Consider the following 19,158-nt stretch of genomic DNA (forward strand, 5'->3'; position numbering starts at 1 on the left):
CCCCGTTGCTTTTGACCTTGCGACGATCACCAGTTTTCAAAGAGTGCATTTCCGCTGGCTTTAGGGAACATTCCGGGATTTTCAAACTATATGTCTTCCTTTTCTCCTGATCAGTCTGCATACGTAGAACTGAAATGGCTGGAAAAGAGAGGACATTCCCAGAGCACCATTTCCCTTATCTCTCTCCAAAACTGGTCGGCCGACCCATTGCCCGACCTTCCGTTCAAAGGTGATCTCCCGTGCTTCGCGTTTTTCATTCCCCCCCCCCCAAGCAATTACATCATTTTGTACATACTTGGTCCCCGAATCAACCCGGCTGCCTCTCGTTTATTTACCACCATCATCAACAAAACAGTGGGTTTTGCCGTGTCAAGTTTGCCCATAAAATCCCACCTGCTCATTTAAAGCAACGGCTTCCCCTGTCTCTGGCTGCTCCGTCCGTCGGGCCTTCGGCGTCTGAAAAGGAGGCTTGGTCCCTGGCATTCCTTTGGGTACAGGATATATGTAGCTAGGCCCAGTGTTGAGACGACTATTCTGTCCGCAGCCCAGCCATACAGAGCCCTTTGTTCCCACATGGCAGATACCAAGACGGAAGACGGCAACAGCGGCAACAAAAAAACCCTCCTTTTGCACACATTGTCAATCCCTTCTCGCCAAAAAAGCCAGCTGTTTCAAACCCTTCAAAATCATCTGTCATGAGTATTCTCTCCTTTCTCAACGGAGTTTCCCGTCAACCCCGTCTGCGCTCTGCAGAAACTGTTCTCGCTTGCCTGTTCCCAATTCCCGGTCGTGCAGCTTGTTAGCGTCGTCATGGAGGCTGAAGGCGGAGTTTGTAAGATTGCAGAAGGGAGTTTCTATTTCTGGCATGTCAGTCAGCCAGCCCCCCTGAATACTATCGCAGCCTTGTTTTCTTTTGGGACTTCCAGAAGGTTTCTTGATCAGGCTTATGAAAAGAATGAGACACATCCTGGCTGAAGACAGAAAGGATATAGTATCACAGGTGTCCCGATTTGCATTCATCTTCACAAAACAATTAGTATAAACTAGCCATCTTTTCAGCCCCTATCGGCCACGGCGTCTACATATGTATTTATAACCATCCATTGACTGATTTTCTCACCATCCCTATTCCATCCACAGCATACAAGTCCAAGAATAGTGTCAACTTCAATCATGAATTCAATTTGCGTCTGTCTCACTAGGTATCTCGTGCTCGTGCTCCCAAATCCCGTGCTTTCGCTCGTCATCCCATGCAAAAATGTTGCCAGTTACATTTGGAAAAAAAGGAAAAAAAAAAAAAAAAAAAAAAAAAAAAAAAAAAAAACCACCCATCCAATCCAATCAAAAAGAGTCCTGGTGTTCCCATCCATGACATGACCACCACATATTCTCCCATCGCGGGGTATCCCGCCAAAAAGAAACAAAACACATCCATACAATGCAACCCAAGATGCAGATGCCAACATGCAGAAAACAAGGTATGCCCATCATCACCCATCATGCCATTCAACCTCGCCCCAACCCTTAAGCAGTCCTCCTCTCAACAATCGCCTCCCCCCTCGGCTTCCCCCCGACAAACCCCCCTCCCACGGCGCCAAGCTGGAATACCTTCTCCCCCCTAACCCAACTCTCCCTCACCCGTCCAACAAACTGCCTCCCCTCCCACGGCGACACCTTATTCTTCCACCTCATCTCCCCGCTCCTCAACACCCAGCTCTCCTCGCTATCAAACACGCAGAAATCCGCGTCGTGCCCGACCTTGATCGCGCCCTTGCGGTGATACAGCCCCACCTGCTGCGCCGTGGCCTGCGAGCACATCCTGACCATGTCCACCAGATCCGGCGCCGGTAACCCGTGAGCGGCTCTGTCAGTGGCGATGGTGTGCAGGATGGGAAGACCAAGGCCGACAGAGGAAATACCGCCCCAGGCAGCGAAGAAGTCGCCTTGGTTGGTGTTTGTGATGGGGAGGAGACGTTGTTGGGGGGCGGGGTTGGGGTGGTGGGTTGTGTCGGCGCAGCATGTGGTAGCAGTGGTGGTGGAAAGGGGGTTGGTGGGCTGCTCCTCGATGGGGGAGGGGGTTTCCGACGCAAGAGTCATCACCACGCCTGAATCCGTCGGCTTCAGCTCTGGCCGGGAGGAGGCGTGGGAGCAAGACTTGTCGTGGGTTTGATCAGAGGGCAAAGTCATATCAACACCCGAGTCGGAGTGATGCATATTCGGCCTCAGCGAATCATCATCCACCGTCTGAAGATGCGGAGGCAGCAGCTTCAGCTCTGGCGTGCAAGGGCTGTGGTCAGAAACAATAGTCTTGATGCACCCCTCCCCTTGCGCCTCAACAATCTCCTCCCACAGTCGGTCTTGGTTGGTCTGCGACCGGATGGGAGGGCAGCACTTGTGACGGGTGTCGCCGTCTTCAATGTCATCTGCCGCGAGGCCGAGGTAGTGGAAGCATGTCTCGGCCGTGATGTTGACGCCTTCCTTGCGAGCATTGCGGAGGATGGGGATCGCCTCTACGGCGGAGAGGTGGACGATGTGGAGGTGCAGCTTGGGTGCCAGCTCGGCCAGGGAGACGATCTCCTCGATGGCATACGTCTCAAAGGCTGGGGGGCGAGACTCCAAGAAGGTGCTGTAGCTGAAGAGATCGCCTTTGGGGGCGAGAGGTGGGTCAGAGATTTGGACGTAATCGCCCACAGACTCGGTGATGGGGGGGAGCATCTCGGCATGGAACATCAAGGTGGTGGGGGAGTCTTTGAGTGTGGTCATGGCCAAGGCGATGTCTTTGGAGGACACGGCTGGGAACTCATCCACCTGTGATTGGGTTAGCTGACTGACTGGATGGCTGGACATAGATCTGATAGGGAATAGGATGGGGTGACTAACACCAGAGTCGATAAGGAAACCCTTGAAGCCACGCACACCAGCCTCGACCAGCGGGAGCAGCTCGCCTGCGTTGCCGGGGATGACACCTCCGTAGAAGCCCACGTCGACCCAGCATTGGCCCTGGCTAGCACGAAGCTTCTCTTGGAACCCTGCTAGGGTGGTGGTGGGCGGGATGGCGTTGAGCGGCATGTCGATAACGGTTGTGACACCGCCAGAGGCGGCTGCCTTAGTGCCCGTGTTGAAGCCCTCCCACTCGGTACGGCCCGGCTCGTTGAGGTGGACATGGGCGTCTACCAGACCGGGGAGTAGGAACTTGGGGCTGAGGTCATTGTATGTGGTGTTGGGGGGGAAAGAGCTCCCGGGCAAAACTTCACGGACTACGGAGAGAATCTTGCCGGTCACCGGTGATACAGTGACGGTGGCTGGTGTGAGAAGGAGGGTGTCATCTGGGAGTGTGATGATGGTGTTTGTCGAGGCCAGCACCACAAGGGGCTGCCCGTTCTGTTGGAGCGTGGTAGCCATATTGAAGAGAGAGGTGTGTCGATTTTTCCCCCAAAGCCACAGCTCGAAGGGGTGAGGGAAGTGAAGTCAGAAAGAGACAGGGGATCAGGATAGGATGATGCTAGGCTATCGGGACCCGGCGATATGGTTTGGTAGTTTGCAGGATAAGGCGTGTGGGCTTCCTATAAGGGAGGGGAGAGAGTCTTATCTCTGGGCTGCGGGATGGGTGTGCGGCGGTGCGGGACAGTTTTGATAAGTAGCCGTGAGACGAGAGAGAATAAAGGTTGCACGGCGCAATGTGATCCGTAGGCGAGAATGGGGGGTGTGGTGTGGTGGTAAGCAAGATACAGGGTCTTGGCCGATGGGAGCAGTCAAAAAATGAGATGTGAAAGTGAAGATAAGATATCGAGTCACCAACGAGGACAGACACAAACATATATATATATATACATAAAGAGAGGGAAGGAAAGGGAAATATCCGGCACGGTTTCTTTCCGGCCTTGTTTCTTTGCTTCCTTTTGGCAGGCAGTCAAGGCAATGGCCTCAGCAAAATCCACTCCATCCACCTTGAACACACCGTCAGATACCGAGAATTCTCCCAGGCATTGGAACGGCTGCCATGATCCAGACCGCCCCTCTCTCCCTCCCGGGAGGGAGACAGATTCCCATACACCCATATCACTTGTTGCGGTCTCGGAATCGCATTGTCGCATGCAGCAGCACAGGAACGAGGTCATTATCAGAGGATGGCCCACCGAGCTGATAAGGCGCTTGGTGGATCTCTTTTTAGATGCCAGGACCCTGGCGCCACGACCTTATCTCTGGCAGCTGACTGGCCGTGCTGATTAGATCGGATGCGGCCGGGCTGTATTGGGTTCACGCCCTGCCGATCAGTGGCTGAAAATGACGGCACGCCCGTCTTTCAGAGCATGGGCCACCCTTCTGGCCCCCGCACATTCTGGACCCCACCGGGGTGCGGCAGGCAGACCTGCTTCCTTTTTTGGCGGGGATCCGAAGCTATCGTGAGAGAGTTCACGCTTGTGAGTTTTGATCGAGTAACGATCGAGTAAGCTTCTAGAAGGATGCGGATCTGATTCGCTGGACCGGTCTTTAAGCACTTTTTTCTCTCCCTTCTTTGTCTGTCCGGCATCGTCCGTATGGTCTTCGTATCTGGCTCTGGATGATATCCCTCACCAATGAACGAACCTGGAAGTTGCTCACCTCACCTCGGCCTCGCTCTCCGGCCATACCATCCCCGCAACGCCCCCCCAACCTTTCTTTGTTCGAGCCCCGAGGTGAAGTCATCTCGGTTTGCTGTCTCCAGGTCTGGCCTGTCTGCTTGTTGTTCTCTCGCCAGTTCTTTCGCCCACCAGAGAATTGTTGAATATCAGGCGGTGTAGCTGCTGACCAGACCCAGCCAAATATGGTCACGATGGCGATACCGATAGTGTTTCCAGAACCACTCGGCACGCCACGTATCCATCATCGATGTGTCATATTAAGTCCGATTCAAGCCAGAAAGCTCTGCAAGCTCTGGTGTTGTCTCTTTTCATGCTTTAAGCTTTTCGACCTTGCTGACTCGGCAATGGTTCCGCGGACCGAGCACATCATCACCGGCAGCGGCCTGCTGGGTTGTTTCTTTTGAGGCTAGCCCAGCGGCTGTCACCGGTCCTTCCAAGAAACACCAAGCATCGCAGCTCGCCTACGACGTTTACATTTGTCATAATTGAACGGTTTGGCCTCTGGGGTGCAGCGGGTTGACCGGGACGTGGAGCGGTTCTGGAGCAGGTCCGCGTGGTGGTGGTGGTGGTGGTGATGGACTGCCGGACAGGGCATTGTGTGTGGCTTGTGGATGCTACCGTACCTTATGTTCCGGAGGACCCTGAGTGGCAAAGCTTTTCTCCGAGAAAACTCCCGGTGAGTCCGGCCGAGATTGTCGGTACCTTTCCGGAGCCGAGGTGCTTGGGCATTGCTTGTCTTGATTCTTGTCTGAGTGATGTGTAAGTTGGCGATGGCTTCATTCAGTCATATAATTCTTCGGCGTACTTGGGTGAGAATTAGAAAATGTGTTGGTAGAAAGCTCAGCATGGTTGGAATATCAATGACGCTAAAGCCCCAGAAGATAGCAAATAGCTTTTTTCCAAGGCCATCTTTCATCAAGGCCTATCGTCCATGTCAGAAGTTCTACCACCTTCTTACAGGACCTATACATCATCCTGAAAGGATTCCTGGCTACTATCTTGAGGTTTGCCCAAGATCTTATTGTTCTAGTCTGACAGAAGGTCAGAAGGCATGTCCAAGTTGTTTCCCAGGTACCCACATTTTTATTTCTGAGCCAAGGACATCTGTCGCTCAATGGGAGACATTGAAGGCTTAGAGAATCATTCATTGACGACTGTAAAGGTACTTCCAAATCAGAGATGGACATCCTTCTTGATTTCCTGTTTTCGGTGATAATTTCACCAAATAAGGGGCTTCTTGAAGGCTCTCTTTGATGAAGCCAAGGGTCATTTTACTTTCATCTTATAACGTCCAGACATTCTACTTCCTGGCTAATCTCATTGTGCCCAGGTAGCTGGCCAGCTCAGAATTCACTCTCTAGAGCAGACACAATAGCAATTTGCACAGCTTGCTCCCACCTCGCAACGATGGAGTTATCTCTGCTTCCGCCTGTTCTGATGCTACTGGGGAGCACACACAATAGCACATTTCCACAGATTGCTCCTGCCTCACGTTAATAAAGCTCTATCTGTTTCCGCCTGTTAGAAGTCCAAGAGCCTTGTGACTTCATCCCATCTATTCACTTGTTCACTTGCTCCTGGGCGGGTACCTGGAAGTGGACGGAAAAGCCACCGTCCCATCTGTCCCCGGCGTCAAACCCTATTTATTGCCCGTTGCTTGGTTTTTTGCTCTGTCATCTCTTCCTCTCGCACAACAAACGACCAACGCTGAATACCTCCAACTGCAGGTATTTCCCAGTCACAGCCTCAAGTTTCCGCTACTGATCTGCCAAACCGCTTGGTGCCAACCTACCAATTCAAGAAACTACAAATTTGGAACAGCACCGCACAACAAAGGTACGTGCAAATATTCACCACTCTCCAGAGTTCTGACTCCAACAACTGTACGACCCGTTCGACTCTCTGACACCTTCCTCCCTAGATCCAGGCGGCCCTCCCTGCCCCTCTCATATATGCCCTCCTTTTCCCAACCATTACCCATGGCGCAGTCATCCAACTGATTCTAGTGGCTAATAGCTTTTAGGCAGACGATCATTGGAACTGCTCACCCACATTCAAGGGACTGGAGCCAACTAGCAACAACCGAGATCGACTTATTCACTGACTCAGTCGTAATCAGCCATCCAGTAGAAGTCAAGACCTGTAAGTGAATTGTCGACATTACCGTGTTTAATTGCATTTGGAGTGGCTTGCTAACATTGTTCGACAGCTCCAATCATGGCTTCTGCCAACGTCAGGAATGGGTTTCCCAAGCATGTGCAGGCCTACGGAAACTGGCCTGGCCAGTATCTTCTTCTCAGCTATGGCGACAGGGTCCGCATCATCGCCCACGCAATGACTTATGACCAGCTCATCAGCATGATCCGTCACGGATTTGGCATTGGCCGATACGACAATCTGACCCTACTTTTCAAGCATATGATGCCCCAGGGCAATACCATCGAGGCCGAGCTGGATGAGTCCGCCTACTATCTCATCAAGAACCAGTCCGAGATTCGCTGCGTCGATACGCTTCAGTACCTCAACACGAAGCGCCAGGCTCCCCAGGTACCTCTTGCGGTTTACACTCAGGCGAACGTTTATCCCAGGTACAGTTCTGGGTACGACAGATTGTTCGCACCTTTTTCGACTGCGCCCTCAAATCCATACGTGGTGCCTATGTTCGCCCCTTCAATGCAGCACCAGCATGTTCCCCAGATCACTGGAGTGATGGCCACCGGTGAAAAGAGCAATGCTTTCGGTGGTGTTGCTGGCCAGCCTACGAGCACCGGAGCTGCCACAGCTGCCCAAGTTTCCCGGCAGGCCCCTGTCAACGAGCTCGAGAGAGATCCCAGGACTGGTCTTCCAAAGGGCTGGCTTATGTTGTCTGACGACGAGCTGCCCAGAGACCCAACTGTGAAGCTGGGTAACAACCTTTTCGGTAAGAAGGCCATCAACACTACCGCGACAGAGGGATCCAACCAGACCAAGAATTCCATCATCCATCCCAATCTGTGGAGGCCCGTCATCACGTCCGAGAAGCAAACCGAGGCGCCCCAAGACAAAGGGAAGGGGGCCATGAAGAAGGAATCAGCTGGGGAATCTTCCAAAGAAAAGAAAGCCACAGGGTGGCGCGAAGTCACTGCTACTTACACTGCCATGAAGTCTGCTTTGGCGTCACGCTCTACACCCGTGGATCGCCGTCTCGTTTACGATTATCTGGTCGCAAGCACCTATATGAATGGCGGCAAGGAGCCGCTCTGCGAGCCCGAGAGAAAGTTTGTCCTGAGCGTATTCGGCCGTTGCTATGCAACGAAACCAATCAAGTACCTCGCGGATCTCCGCCACGACAGTGAGATCTTGGGGATCCTGCTCAGTCACACCCCTGGTTGCAACATGAGGTGCGCGGCAGATGTCAGGGATAAGTGCACCTGCGGCGGACCTCAGGGGCCCAAAGAGTGCTGTGAAGAGAGGCTCAAACCCTCCACGATCGGAAACATTTTGGAATGTGCAAAGAGTCGCCTCAGGGATGCTCTGGACCGCACTGGCATCGTCTCGCAGCGCGACATCAAGGGCGAGACGTTTTACTTTCACCATGAGAAATGTGTCCAGAGCATGTGCATCTGTGCCATCTTCGCAACTCTGGCGCAGCATGAACCTATTTGTCTGATGAGAAGTCGCCTCGATGTCGAGATGGTCTGTGACTGTGACCGCAACACCAAGCGCAGTCAAGTTCCGAAATCTCAAGACACAAAGTTGATCCAGACCACACTTGGGTGGGTTGGTGATCTTGGGGAGGTTGATGGTGAGACCTGTGCCCAGGAAATTTTCCGTCGGAAACATATTGACAGCCTCGTGCGCAACTTTCACGAGCTCACTTGTAGTCCGCTCAAGGATGAGAATTGCGGTGACTGCTTAGTGTTCCGGATCCTGCTGGGGCATCACTGGGATTGTCCCATGAGGCTAAAAGTGGACCTCGGCGATGAGTGCCAATGCGACCGGCTTCGGCGGGAGGACGATGAATATCTGGAAGGCGATGATGAGGTGGGCAGTATCAAGTGGGTTACCGATGGTCTGCACGACGCAGCGAAACTGTACCGCGGCAACAACCTCACCAGGGAGGAATGGAAGGAGGCCATAACGGACTTTCACAATGAGTGGTGCCACGGATGGTGCTGCTGCATGCGTCTGAGGGATATTACCGAGCATGATCCTGACTGCGGGGGAGTTCAGGATACATTCGAGGATTGGAAACTTTGCAGCTGCAAGAAGAGTCTTAACCCTCGCGGCACTTCTGACGTTGCAGAAGAGGCCATCCATGTCGAGGCTTCTACCAAAGTCAAGGAGTCTGGTGTTGATGACGAGAGCGACAATGGCGAGGAGTGGACACCCACCACCAGTGTGGTTGACGAAGATGATGACGATCTGCCCGATCTCATCCCTCACCTTGGTTCTGATACCGGAGGCTGGAAGTTTTCCAGGTTGGCGTGAACCCCTGTTGGAGGAACGTACGCGCAGTTTTGAGGCGCCAGAGCACCTCAGCAAGCAGATGACATCGAATCAAAATTGGCTTCGCAATATGACAGACAAGAAGCCGACGGAGGGGAGGGATATCAATCTCGAGGAGCTGACCGCTACGAACAGGCAAGGACTGAGCATGGACGAGATGACGGAATTGATTGCTAAACAAGTCGACAGATTGAATCAAGCCAGTTACAGGTACTGGGAATCTAAGAAGGCGAAGCTCGAGGATGATTCGGTGAAGGAGAGTTTGCAGACCTCTGAGGAGGAGCACGGGAGCAACGACAATGAGTCGAACGCAACCGCGTCTTCCCGGGTTTCCCTCAAAATGCCTGAGGCGAACTCGGGTGCTTCCAGCTCCAGGGCTAGCCACAGGGCCACTGTGGAGGACTTCCCTGAGATGCCCTTGGAAATCGCTACCGGGGGTGGCTTTGATTCGGCGAAGAAGACTCACTCAGCCTTTGGCCAGCCAGACCTGTGAGGAAGAGCAAAGGGGTGGCGACATCAAGTCGAACGCGAGCACGTCTTCCTGGGTGTCCGTCCGGATGTCTAAGAAGAGCTCTCGTGCTTCTAGCTCCGAGGCTAGCTACAAGGTCACTGTGGAGGACGGTGTCGCTACCGGGGATGATTTTGGCTTTGGGTCGTTGCTGGCCTTCTTTCCAGGAGTAGTCGATCTGCCTGGCACCCTCTGCCGAATCCAATCGATCATGACAGGGATCTTGCAATTTCTTTTCTTTTCTAGGCTGGGTTCGTCGGGCGATAGGTGCATTGGTTGGGCGTTGGTTGGCTTTTTGATACCCGAGACTGGTAGTCTCCATGGACTTTGGGACGGGGTATTATGCAGGTACTGGATCCTGAGAGCCAAGGATTCATTATGGGAGAATAAGAAAAGGTGGGAGGGGGGGATGGAAGAAAAGAAACAATCACTTAAAAAAAAAAGGGAGGTATGTTTGTTAGTGTAGTCTAGGTTCATCTGCTTGTTTGGCAACCATAAACGCTGGGTTTCTGTATATCCTCATGCTTTGTTTTGCTACGTGAGGGATCTGTTTTGTTTTGGCCAAAAGAGCGCACGTGAATGTGAAAATAACTTGTTTTGGTTTCCTGATATTTACAACGCTAGGAGACTACCGACATGCCCCATTATTGAAGATGCTCAAAGCCTAGCACCGCCCTCCTCCCCCTTGACCTCCACCATCAACTTGCCGGTATTCTTGCCCGTAAACAACCAGTCAAAGGCCTCCTCGGCACTTCTCACACCACCCTTGACAACCGTCTCCTTCCTCCTGAGCTTCCCCTCAGCCAACCACTGCGCCAGCTGCTTCCTCGCAGCATCATACTCGGTGATGTAATCAAAAACAATAAACCCCTGCATCCTGATCCTCTGGGTAATCACATTGAAGAAGCTCGCCCCCGGCCCCTTCTTCTCGGCCGAGTTGTACTGCGAAATCCCACCGCACATGACAAACCTGCTAAACTGCGCAGCCCTCGCCATGACCATGTCAAGGATCTCCCCCCCGACATTATCAAAGTACACATCCACAAATTTCGGTGTCGCCTCCTTGAATTTCTGCTTATAATCCGGGGACTTGTAGTCAATCGCCTCATCCAACCCCAGCTCTTCCTTGAGCCAACGGCACTTTTGCTCCCCCCCGGCAATGCCAATCACCCTCGCGCCGGCGATCTTTGCAATTTGCGCGGCTACTGAACCGGTCGCGCCAGCGGCGGCGGAGACGACGACCGTGTCGCCTGGCTTCGGGAGGCCGATTTTCGTCATGCCGAAGTAGGCTGTTAAACCGGTGGACCCGAGCACGCCGAGGAGGTCGGTGAGCTTGCCGCCCTGGGGGAGGTCGTACGCTTTTTCGACTTGGGAGTCGGGCATGATGGCGTATTCTTGGATTCCCGAGGCGGAGGTGACGATTGTTCCCGGGGAGAACTTGGGGGATTTGGAGGCGAGGACGCGGGAGACGGTGAGGGCGCGCATGACTTCGTTTAGTTGGACGGGGGGGATGTAGGAGCGGCGGTCGTCTAGCCAGCCGCGCATGGCTGGGTCGAAGGAGACTGAGGGTGGGGGTGGGGGGTTAGTATGCGCAAACTTGGATGCTATGAGTGAAGGGGGGGGGGGGGCTTACTGTAGAGAGTCTCGAGGAGGACTTGGCCATCTTTGAGGTCGGCCTCGGTGGGAGCGGGGGAGGATTTGAGGGAGAAGGTTTTGCCCTTCTCGATTGGGCCGGAGGGGCGTTGGGAGAGGACGAGGGAGGTGTTGGTTGTCATGATGGTTGTTGTTGTGGTGATTGATGGGTGAGGAAGTGTATAAATGGAGCCTGTATGGGAGGTTGAGATACACACAAATGAATGAAGAATATGAGATCGAGAGATTACAATGAAGTGAGGAGTGAGGTCAAGGGAGGATTTATATACCTATACCTCCTCATCAACATGCAGGGTCCAACATCCTACTTCTAAGCGATGTCATGAATCCTCCCCTCCCCTCCTTTCTCGCCCCCCTCTCTCCAGCACAAAGTGGAGCGTCGATGGTTATCCGCTCCGTTCCCACGCCTGCATCGAGGGAACCATGGAATTCTCTGCATTCGAATCCTTTCTCTCTATTGCAGCAATTCTGCATGTCGACTGCCAAACATTCTCCGCAGTTTACCTTACCAATCCTGCCCCCCGCCGCAAAGAGCCCCTCCATCGTCATAGAAACCGGGGGGCTGCCGGCTTGGCTTTCCCAACTACCGAGGCTTGTTTTCTTTGAGGGTGACAATCGACAATGCCTAGGTTGGTTGGTGATGTAAGCTTCCGAATGATCCTAAATTGCCAAATTATGTAAGTGACCGCCGCGGCGGTACCGTTCGGAACACCGTTCATGCAGCTGGCGGCTCTTTTTGTTCGGAGAGTTGTGGGTTATGAGAGTGGTTGAGGGGATGCGAATCCCGAATCCCGTGTTACACCACTGCCTTGTAAACCACCAACAGCGTCAATTACAACCTGACCAATTATGCCGTTGGCCATCAAATCGGTCCGTACCATAGTTGGGAGAAGCCTTCCGAGAGTTTAAAGCATATAGGTAGATTAGGGGTGAGCTGAATGCCGTCATGACCATCCATCATCCATGAGCCTCCGAATCATCCACAACGCCACCCCCTGAACCTTTTGTTTACGTTGCTTCTCATGTTGTACAAAATACTTCTTCTCTATTCCCAAAAAAGAAAAAAAAAAGACCCATTCTTTGAACCCATCCGCTTTCCCAAATGCAGAAAAAAATGAAAAAGATGTGTTTCCGCCTATGTACACTTAAATGTGCTTTTCCCGTTGCGCGTGGTTGATGTTAGTAGTACAATAGAAATGCCCAGCCCGAGTTCCACCCCCGGAGCCAAGCTTTTTAGACTTGGAGATCTAGATCTTGAAGCTGTGTTCTACACATCTATTTCTTCCGCTTCAGAGTCTTGACAGCCATCTCGATGAGGCCATCCTTGGCCTCGCTGTCTGGGAACGGCGCGATGGCATCAATGGCCTTCTGTGCGTAGTCCTCGGCCAGCGCCCGTGTCTGCTCGATACCATCACTCTGCGCAACCAGGTCGCGTGCCTAGAAAATAGTCAGCCGGTCGATTCCTCTCACGGAAGACGATGAGGAAATAAAACCCACCCTCACAACATCACCCTCCTTCTCAAACTTCCTCCCAACCAGCGCGCCGAGCTCTGGCATCGTCTTCCACGCAAACAGCAGAGGCGCCGTCGCAAGTCCCAGCTCCAAATCCGCCCCCGCCGGCTTGCCGAGTTCTTGCTCGCTCCTGGTGTAGTCGAGCATATCATCCACCAGCTGGAACGCCAAACCCAGGTTCTTCCCATAGGCATACGCCGCATCCACCGTCGCCGCATCACTTCCACCAAGCAGCGCCGCCGCGCGACAGCTCTTGCTGATCAGCGACGCAGTCTTGAGATACGTCTTCTGGAGGTAATACGTCAGAGTCTCCTCAGACCATTGCGGGTTGCGCTCGTCGCGCGCAGTGTTCTTCAGCTGCATGAACTCGCCCTCCACCAAGTTGGCAATGACCGTAGCCAACAGCTCGATAACCTCGGCATGACGCAACCTCGCAAGAGCCACAGACGCTCTCCCGAGAAGGAAATCGCCTGCCAGGACAGCCATCTTGTTGCCAAACTCGAGGTTGGCAGATGGTGAGCCTCTTCGGGATTCAGAGTGATCAATCACATCGTCGTGAAGCAGCGAAGCAGTGTGAATCAGCTCGGTGATCTCGGCGAGTCTCCTTTGCGAAGGGAGAATGTCGGGGTGGTCGTTCGTCTCGGCTTCGGGGGCAACGGCTGTCGCGGAAGGGTTGAAGTCGGAGAGGACGGAAAGCGGGGAGATGGAGCTGTCGATGCCCATCGAGGCCTGGAGGGTGGCCTGCTGCCTCTGGGGAGCTTTGGGGCAGAGGGAGGTGGCGCGCGACATGAGCAGGACTATTAGTGGCCGGACATGCTTGCCTTCGGCTTGTGTGTAGTACTTTGCTGCTCTGTCCAGGGAGGGGTGGCCGGACCCGAGGAGTTTCCTGATGTTGCCTGTGAGAAACTTCATCTCCTTGGCGACGATCCGTAGGGGGTCGACGGAGGGCATGTCCCCTCTGGTGGCGCGGGTGATCGCATTGTTGACGATGTTGCCGGCGACAGAGACGGCGGCAGCCCAGGCGGAGGAGTCTCGTCTTCCGGTGTGGAAAGGAGCTCTGGACTGAGCTATCCTACTATCAAGGGGAGCTGTGGATCTGAGGCAGGTGGAACATGTTGTCGTCGTCGCCCTCGAAAATGTTGACATGCGAAGCCGGCTGACCCCGCGCACCATTGTAGGCCCCTGCATTTCTCTCTGGAGGTGGGATGTTTCCCACACACACTCGTTCCCGGTCGAATCCTCCTCTGTGATATCCAATTGACCTCTGTAGGTTTACTGTGTGGTCATCTGCCGTATCCGGGAGGAATTCGACGCCGAGGTATCCTCCGAAAGCCGTGATCTCCGGCCTTGTCGTACGAACGAAAGATCTCTACGCACACAAGTTGCTTTAGGCCGGTGATGTGGGTCCCGAAAACTTCCTTTCCGATAATTTTTTGGCATCCGGTTCTGAAGAAGGTGGCGTTCTCGGCTTGTGGTTGTGGCTGGTGGCCTCTGAGGACCCACCGGGTGCCTGCATCCTTGCAAGCTTTGTGAGGCTTGGCGATCCGTCATTCTGGGCCGCATCAGCTTGAGCTCCAACAAGCTCTCGGCGGCGTCGCAAACAAAACATTGTCTTCTTACATATCATCAACACCCAACCATGGTGCTCCTCACAATGACGCCCTCCATCGTGGAGGCTCTGCAAATCTGGGACAATCTAGGCTACCCATCAAAAGACAAGCTCCAGGCAGGCAAAGACGACCCCGCGCTCGACGATGCCGCTGTCGGCAAGCCCATTCTACACTCACAGATCATCGAGCTCTGGTTAATACTCAGGGATGCCGGGCATGAGGAACATACTTTGGAAAACATGCTGAAAGGCGCCTGGGTCTACGTCCCACCACCGCCACCAAAGCCAGAACCAGTATGTACCCCGTCTTGTACCAGACGCTGGTTGGTGCTGACGAAGTAATAGTCAAACGAATACAAAGCCTTGATGGCCCGTCTCCGGCGCGAAGAAGAACAACGAGCATACGAGCGAATGACCAACCCACTTCCCCCAACCGAGACCTTTGCTCAACGATTTCCTGCTGCGAATATGGCGAGGAGCTTTGCTGCTGTCAATCGAGTAACGGTCGATAAAGACCTCGGCGATGACGACGTTACATATAACGACGTGCACAGACAGCTGATGCTGATACTGAACTTTATGGTCAGTATCCTGGGTGTGGCAGGCACTCTGTGGGTGTTGGCCAGATGGTGGAGCACACCAGCGCGACTGTTTCTGACTCTGGGGGGAAGTCTGTTGGTGGGGATTGCTGAAATTGCTGTATACTCGGGATACATATGGCATTTGGGTGAGGCGAAGAAGCAGGATAAGAAGTTTAAGGAGGTGAAGCAGATTGTACAGACGTGGGCTGTTGGAGGGGATGAAAAGGAGGAGGCCACTCTTGTTGGGGACAAGAGCTCGTCAGATGAGAATACGGATCTCCGGAGGCGCAAGAAGGATGCTCAAATATGAATGGTTTGTAGCCCCTTATGTTTACCAAACCCCTTTCGAATTATGAGCTTTTGACCTTGAATTCCATGTTGGGTGCAATGGCCATTGTGACTTTTGAATGGGGGAAACATTTACAGTGGGTAGGGGTGCTAATTGAGTGGGGCTGCCCGCGTCATAGCGCGCTGCGGGGCCCAACGCGCTGAGCAGACGCGTTCTGCGCAACGCGATCTTCGATCTTGACCCATGTCGCTACCGAGTACCACTTTTCTGCAAGTTGGGATCTTGGTGCATCTTCTTGGCAGCATTTTTATCTGATTATATCGCCGCATCTCTATCGTCCGAATAAAGCTCGCGCGCCGTTACAGCTCGTTTTAGACTCAGTGGGCGCAACAATGTCACTTGATCCATCACCAGAAGCCGTCTTCGATTCTTCGATATCGACCGCGACGACTGGCCTACCACGCCAGCGCAAGAGACCTCTGCGAACCTACGGTCGTCAGTCCACCTCTGCGAGAGACAACGACCAGAAAGAACGCCCTTTCAAGAGGCAAAAGGTCGCGCCGCCGGTGGTGGACCGAGAGAATCAAGAAAACAGGGTGCCGAAGTCGACGGAAGAACCACCAGTACCATCACTGCCGGAACCCTCAAAACAGGCGCCGACGATACCGGAAAAGAAGGGCGGGTCGATATTATCGTACTTCAAACCGCTCTCCCTCCCTGCCCAGTCTACCTCCGACGCACCAACCATAACTCCAGCCACCCCGACGACCCTCTCCGACGCACCAGACCTCGACAAAGACTCCACAGCAACAACACCCCCCTCCTCCCCACCACCAGGCGCGCTGTTCAAAAGGTCAAGGGAGAGGAGGAGATTGCAAAGCAAAGTCACGATATGCACCCTCCCAGGTGTCGCCTTTAGTCGAGAGCCGTCCCCGGAACCCATCATCGCGTCAGACGGGGAGGAGATCTACGACCAGATTGTTGTCAGGGGCGACTGGGGGGATGAGAACGACACAGCCAGTGAGGTATCGGAGGATACAAGGTCGATTACTACGGAGACGAGGGAGAGGAAGCGGACGCTGTTGAAGCAGAAGCAGATGGTGCAGACTGTTTTGAATCTGTCCATCAACAAGGACCCGGGGATTCATATATGTAAGGACTGTGGGGTGTTGTATAACCCGCTGAATGAGCAGGATAGAAAGGAGCATAAGAGGCAGCATGCGGCGCATGTGAGGAATTTGAGGGGGAAGTTGGCGTTGTGAGTTTTGTGCATTATTGGGGCAGCACATCATGGCAGGGTAATCTTTGTGTGGTGTTAGCTCTGGATTAATGATTGGTTTCCATCGTTTTTTTTTATCATGGGATGGCGTTGGTGTGTGAAGATGTTTGGGCGGGACAGGTTATGATAAGTAGGAAATACCCCTGAATTGATTACAAAGAACAATGCAAGGTTTTATCAACAGAGAGTGGCCGGAATAGGGGGTTTTTTTCCGCGATTGATCGATTTGCTAATTATTCAGGTAGATCGACCTCGAGTCAAGATGAAAATTGCCGGCTTTGTGACGGGGTGATTGGGTTGACTGAAGTGATGAGATGGTGACATCATGACCACCGCGGATCCGCTGTGCAACGGTATGGATGAACAATTGATTGAAAACACTTGACTACGGATTCTTCAAGGATATAAAGGGTTGGTTTTTCTCCCGTTCTGTGGTCTTTTCGACTTTGATCTATTGACAGGTGCCGGAACGAGTAACACCAACACCGCAATCATGGTCCAGCAACACGGCGACCACCACGACATCCCGACCCATTCGCTCATGAAGCGGTTTGTCCCTCCCTCCCCCCGATACCCCTCATGTCTAACAAACACAACACAGCATCGGCGGCTGGCTCCCAACCGACCACCGCATCCACCAGGAATGGCTCAGCCGCACCATCGACCGCGCCCACAAACGATCCGGCCCCCCGGAGCAGACCAAGCTCATCCCCGTGCTGCAGGAGTTCAAGGAGCTGATTGAGGGCAATGCGAGAATATACATGTACTTCAACCAGATGTGGGACGAGGTCCCGCGTCGTCCTCCGTACAACAAGGACCCGACTGGCAAGAGCCAGATCAGAGACTACAAGCACATGCTTGCTGTGCTGAACGAAGTTTTTGGGAGAGCGCCAGAATGGACGGATGCTGCTGCTCATGCTGGCATGGTGGGGGTTCCGATGGCTGCTATTTTCGACTATGCGATGGGGACGCCGAGCGGGCATGCGGCGTTTTTGGATCCGGATGTGAACAAGATGTTGAAAAAGGTTTTGAATGAGTGGGGGAGGTATCTCAAGGTTTGTTTATCTTTACTGGGCACCTGATCCCTGACCGACTGACTTACTGACATGATGGTGGCAGACGCCGGAATCCGCCGAGGTTTTGGGGGATCACTCGGCTGGCTGGTTCGGCGAGACGGGCTACAAAGACCTTATGGAGGTGGCCAACACGCCGACTAAGACGTCGTTCAAGTTTGAGGAGATGTATCATTGTGATCCGTCAAAGAAGCACTACGGTTTCACGTCTTGGGATGACTTCTTTACCCGCAAGATCACGGACAAGTCCCGCCCTGTTGCTAGCCCGGATGATGACAAGGTTGTTGTCAACAGCTGCGAGTCTCGGCCTTACTGCGTGGCGAACAACGTCAAGTTGCGGGACAGATTCTGGGTCAAGGGACAGCCTTACTCTGTAACTGACATGCTCGCGCACGACCCCCTGGCGAAAAAGTTTGCCGGGGGGACGATTTATCAGGCGTTTTTGTCGGCTCTGTCGTACCACCGCTGGCATGCCCCCGTGTCGGGCACCATCAAGAGGGCGTTTGTTGAGGATGGGACGTATTTCTCGGAGCCGCTCATGTTTGACCAGAGCGGGGGGGAGGACAAGGTTGATATTGACACTAAGGGGATCCAAGGGGCCTTGGGATACCTCACTGCGTTGGCGACGAGGGCGGTGATTTTTATTGAGGCGGATAACCCCAAGATTGGGCTCATGGCCTTTATCGGGGTGGGGATGGATGAGGTGAGCACGTGTGAGATTACGGTGAAGGAGGGGCAGAAGGTGAAGAAGGGGGAGGAGTTGGGCATGTTTCATTTTGGGGGGAGTACGTATTGTTTGATGTTTAGGAAGGAGACGAGGTTGAAGGGGTGGCCGGATATTGGGAAGTATGCGGAGGCGAATGAGAATTATCCGGTTAGGGGGGCGTTGGCGGTTGTCGAGTGAGTGGTGATGTTGGAGGCTAATGATGGTGTTTGTATTGTTGAGTAGTAATTTGAGACTGGTGTTATGTTGATGTCGGATGAGCTCAGGGGTTATTGTTCCGTTGTGTAAGTGTCAAAACAAAACAAAACACCATGAAAACTACAAAAAGCTTACCAGCGTTGCTGGCTACGAAAGCCCTCTATTTGGAGTTTCACCATTCCAAATTGCTCTCCCCTATTATTACCTGGGGGAGGCAGTTCATCCAGGGATTTTTCATATTTAGAGCCGAAGTCAATGGCTATGCTCATAGATGTTCTCGACTAGGAATCAAACCTGCCACCATTCGTGGGCAACCCAGTCTGTTTCTACAGTACCCGACAGGTTGTTCGGTCGTCGCTTCTGGCCACTGCGCTTGACAGGCAGTCAGATGCCAATTGAGTTGGCGAAAGTCTGAGAGCAATTGGGGTATATGTGGGGAAGGAACACTCTCCCAGATAGGCTGTGCTCTGGCTGTTCCCTCCTTGATACATCAGACAAGATGTCCACCAAAAAGAATTTAGTGGGTGCTGAATCGACATGCCAACCACCTACTGGAAGAGACATTAAATGACCTGGATAAAGTCAGGTAACTACCTTGGTTCCTTTACAAACCCCATTTCCT

General features: G+C 53.3%; 6 protein-coding genes across 6 annotated transcripts; 3 read left to right on the forward strand and 3 right to left on the reverse strand.

Moving 5' to 3' along the window:
- Window positions 1-1,524: 1,524 nt before the first annotated feature.
- Window positions 1,525-3,402, reverse strand: DAL1 (Allantoinase; the record flags this gene model as incomplete). Its single annotated transcript, XM_062913546.1, has 2 exons — window positions 1,525-2,808; window positions 2,881-3,402. 2 exons carry the CDS (start codon window positions 3,400-3,402, stop codon window positions 1,525-1,527), a joined length of 1,806 nt encoding a protein of 601 aa, XP_062764968.1.
- Window positions 3,403-4,287: 885 nt separating this feature from the next.
- QC763_509650 (uncharacterized protein) lies at window positions 4,288-9,603 on the forward strand (the record flags this gene model as incomplete). The annotated part of the gene is made up of 4 exons (XM_062913547.1): window positions 4,288-5,381; window positions 6,444-6,458; window positions 6,832-9,082; window positions 9,120-9,603. The coding sequence occupies exons 1-4, from the start codon at window positions 5,378-5,380 to the stop codon at window positions 9,601-9,603; spliced, it is 2,754 nt and encodes a 917-aa protein (XP_062764969.1). The 5' UTR covers window positions 4,288-5,377.
- Window positions 9,604-10,234: 631 nt separating this feature from the next.
- Window positions 10,235-11,393, reverse strand: QC763_509660 (uncharacterized protein; the record flags this gene model as incomplete). Its single annotated transcript, XM_062913548.1, has 2 exons — window positions 10,235-11,180; window positions 11,252-11,393. 2 exons carry the CDS (start codon window positions 11,391-11,393, stop codon window positions 10,276-10,278), a joined length of 1,047 nt encoding a protein of 348 aa, XP_062764970.1. The 3' UTR covers window positions 10,235-10,275.
- Window positions 11,394-12,546: 1,153 nt separating this feature from the next.
- COQ1 (coq1 putative hexaprenyl diphosphate synthase) lies at window positions 12,547-14,293 on the reverse strand (the record flags this gene model as incomplete). Its single annotated transcript, XM_062913549.1, has 2 exons — window positions 12,769-14,293; window positions 12,547-12,708 (listed from the first exon to the last, which is right to left on the reverse strand). Exons 1-2 carry the CDS (start codon window positions 13,969-13,971, stop codon window positions 12,547-12,549), a joined length of 1,365 nt encoding a protein of 454 aa, XP_062764971.1. The 5' UTR covers window positions 13,972-14,293.
- Window positions 12,754-15,283, forward strand: QC763_509680 (uncharacterized protein; the record flags this gene model as incomplete). The annotated part of the gene is made up of 3 exons (XM_062913550.1): window positions 12,754-13,884; window positions 13,962-14,686; window positions 14,738-15,283. The coding sequence occupies exons 2-3, from the start codon at window positions 14,423-14,425 to the stop codon at window positions 15,281-15,283; spliced, it is 810 nt and encodes a 269-aa protein (XP_062764972.1). The 5' UTR covers window positions 12,754-13,884; window positions 13,962-14,422.
- Window positions 15,284-17,034: 1,751 nt separating this feature from the next.
- On the forward strand, window positions 17,035-18,594 carry QC763_509690 (uncharacterized protein; the record flags this gene model as incomplete). Its single annotated transcript, XM_062913551.1, has 3 exons — window positions 17,035-17,090; window positions 17,143-17,596; window positions 17,661-18,594. The coding sequence occupies 3 exons, from the start codon at window positions 17,035-17,037 to the stop codon at window positions 18,516-18,518; spliced, it is 1,368 nt and encodes a 455-aa protein (XP_062764973.1). The 3' UTR covers window positions 18,519-18,594.
- Between the last annotated feature and the right edge of the window lie 564 nt (window positions 18,595-19,158).

The sequence above is a fragment of the Podospora pseudopauciseta genome, assembly GCF_035222475.1.
Source record: "Podospora pseudopauciseta strain CBS 411.78 chromosome 5 map unlocalized CBS411.78m_5, whole genome shotgun sequence".
Taxonomy (NCBI): Eukaryota; Fungi; Ascomycota; class Sordariomycetes; order Sordariales; family Podosporaceae; genus Podospora; species Podospora pseudopauciseta.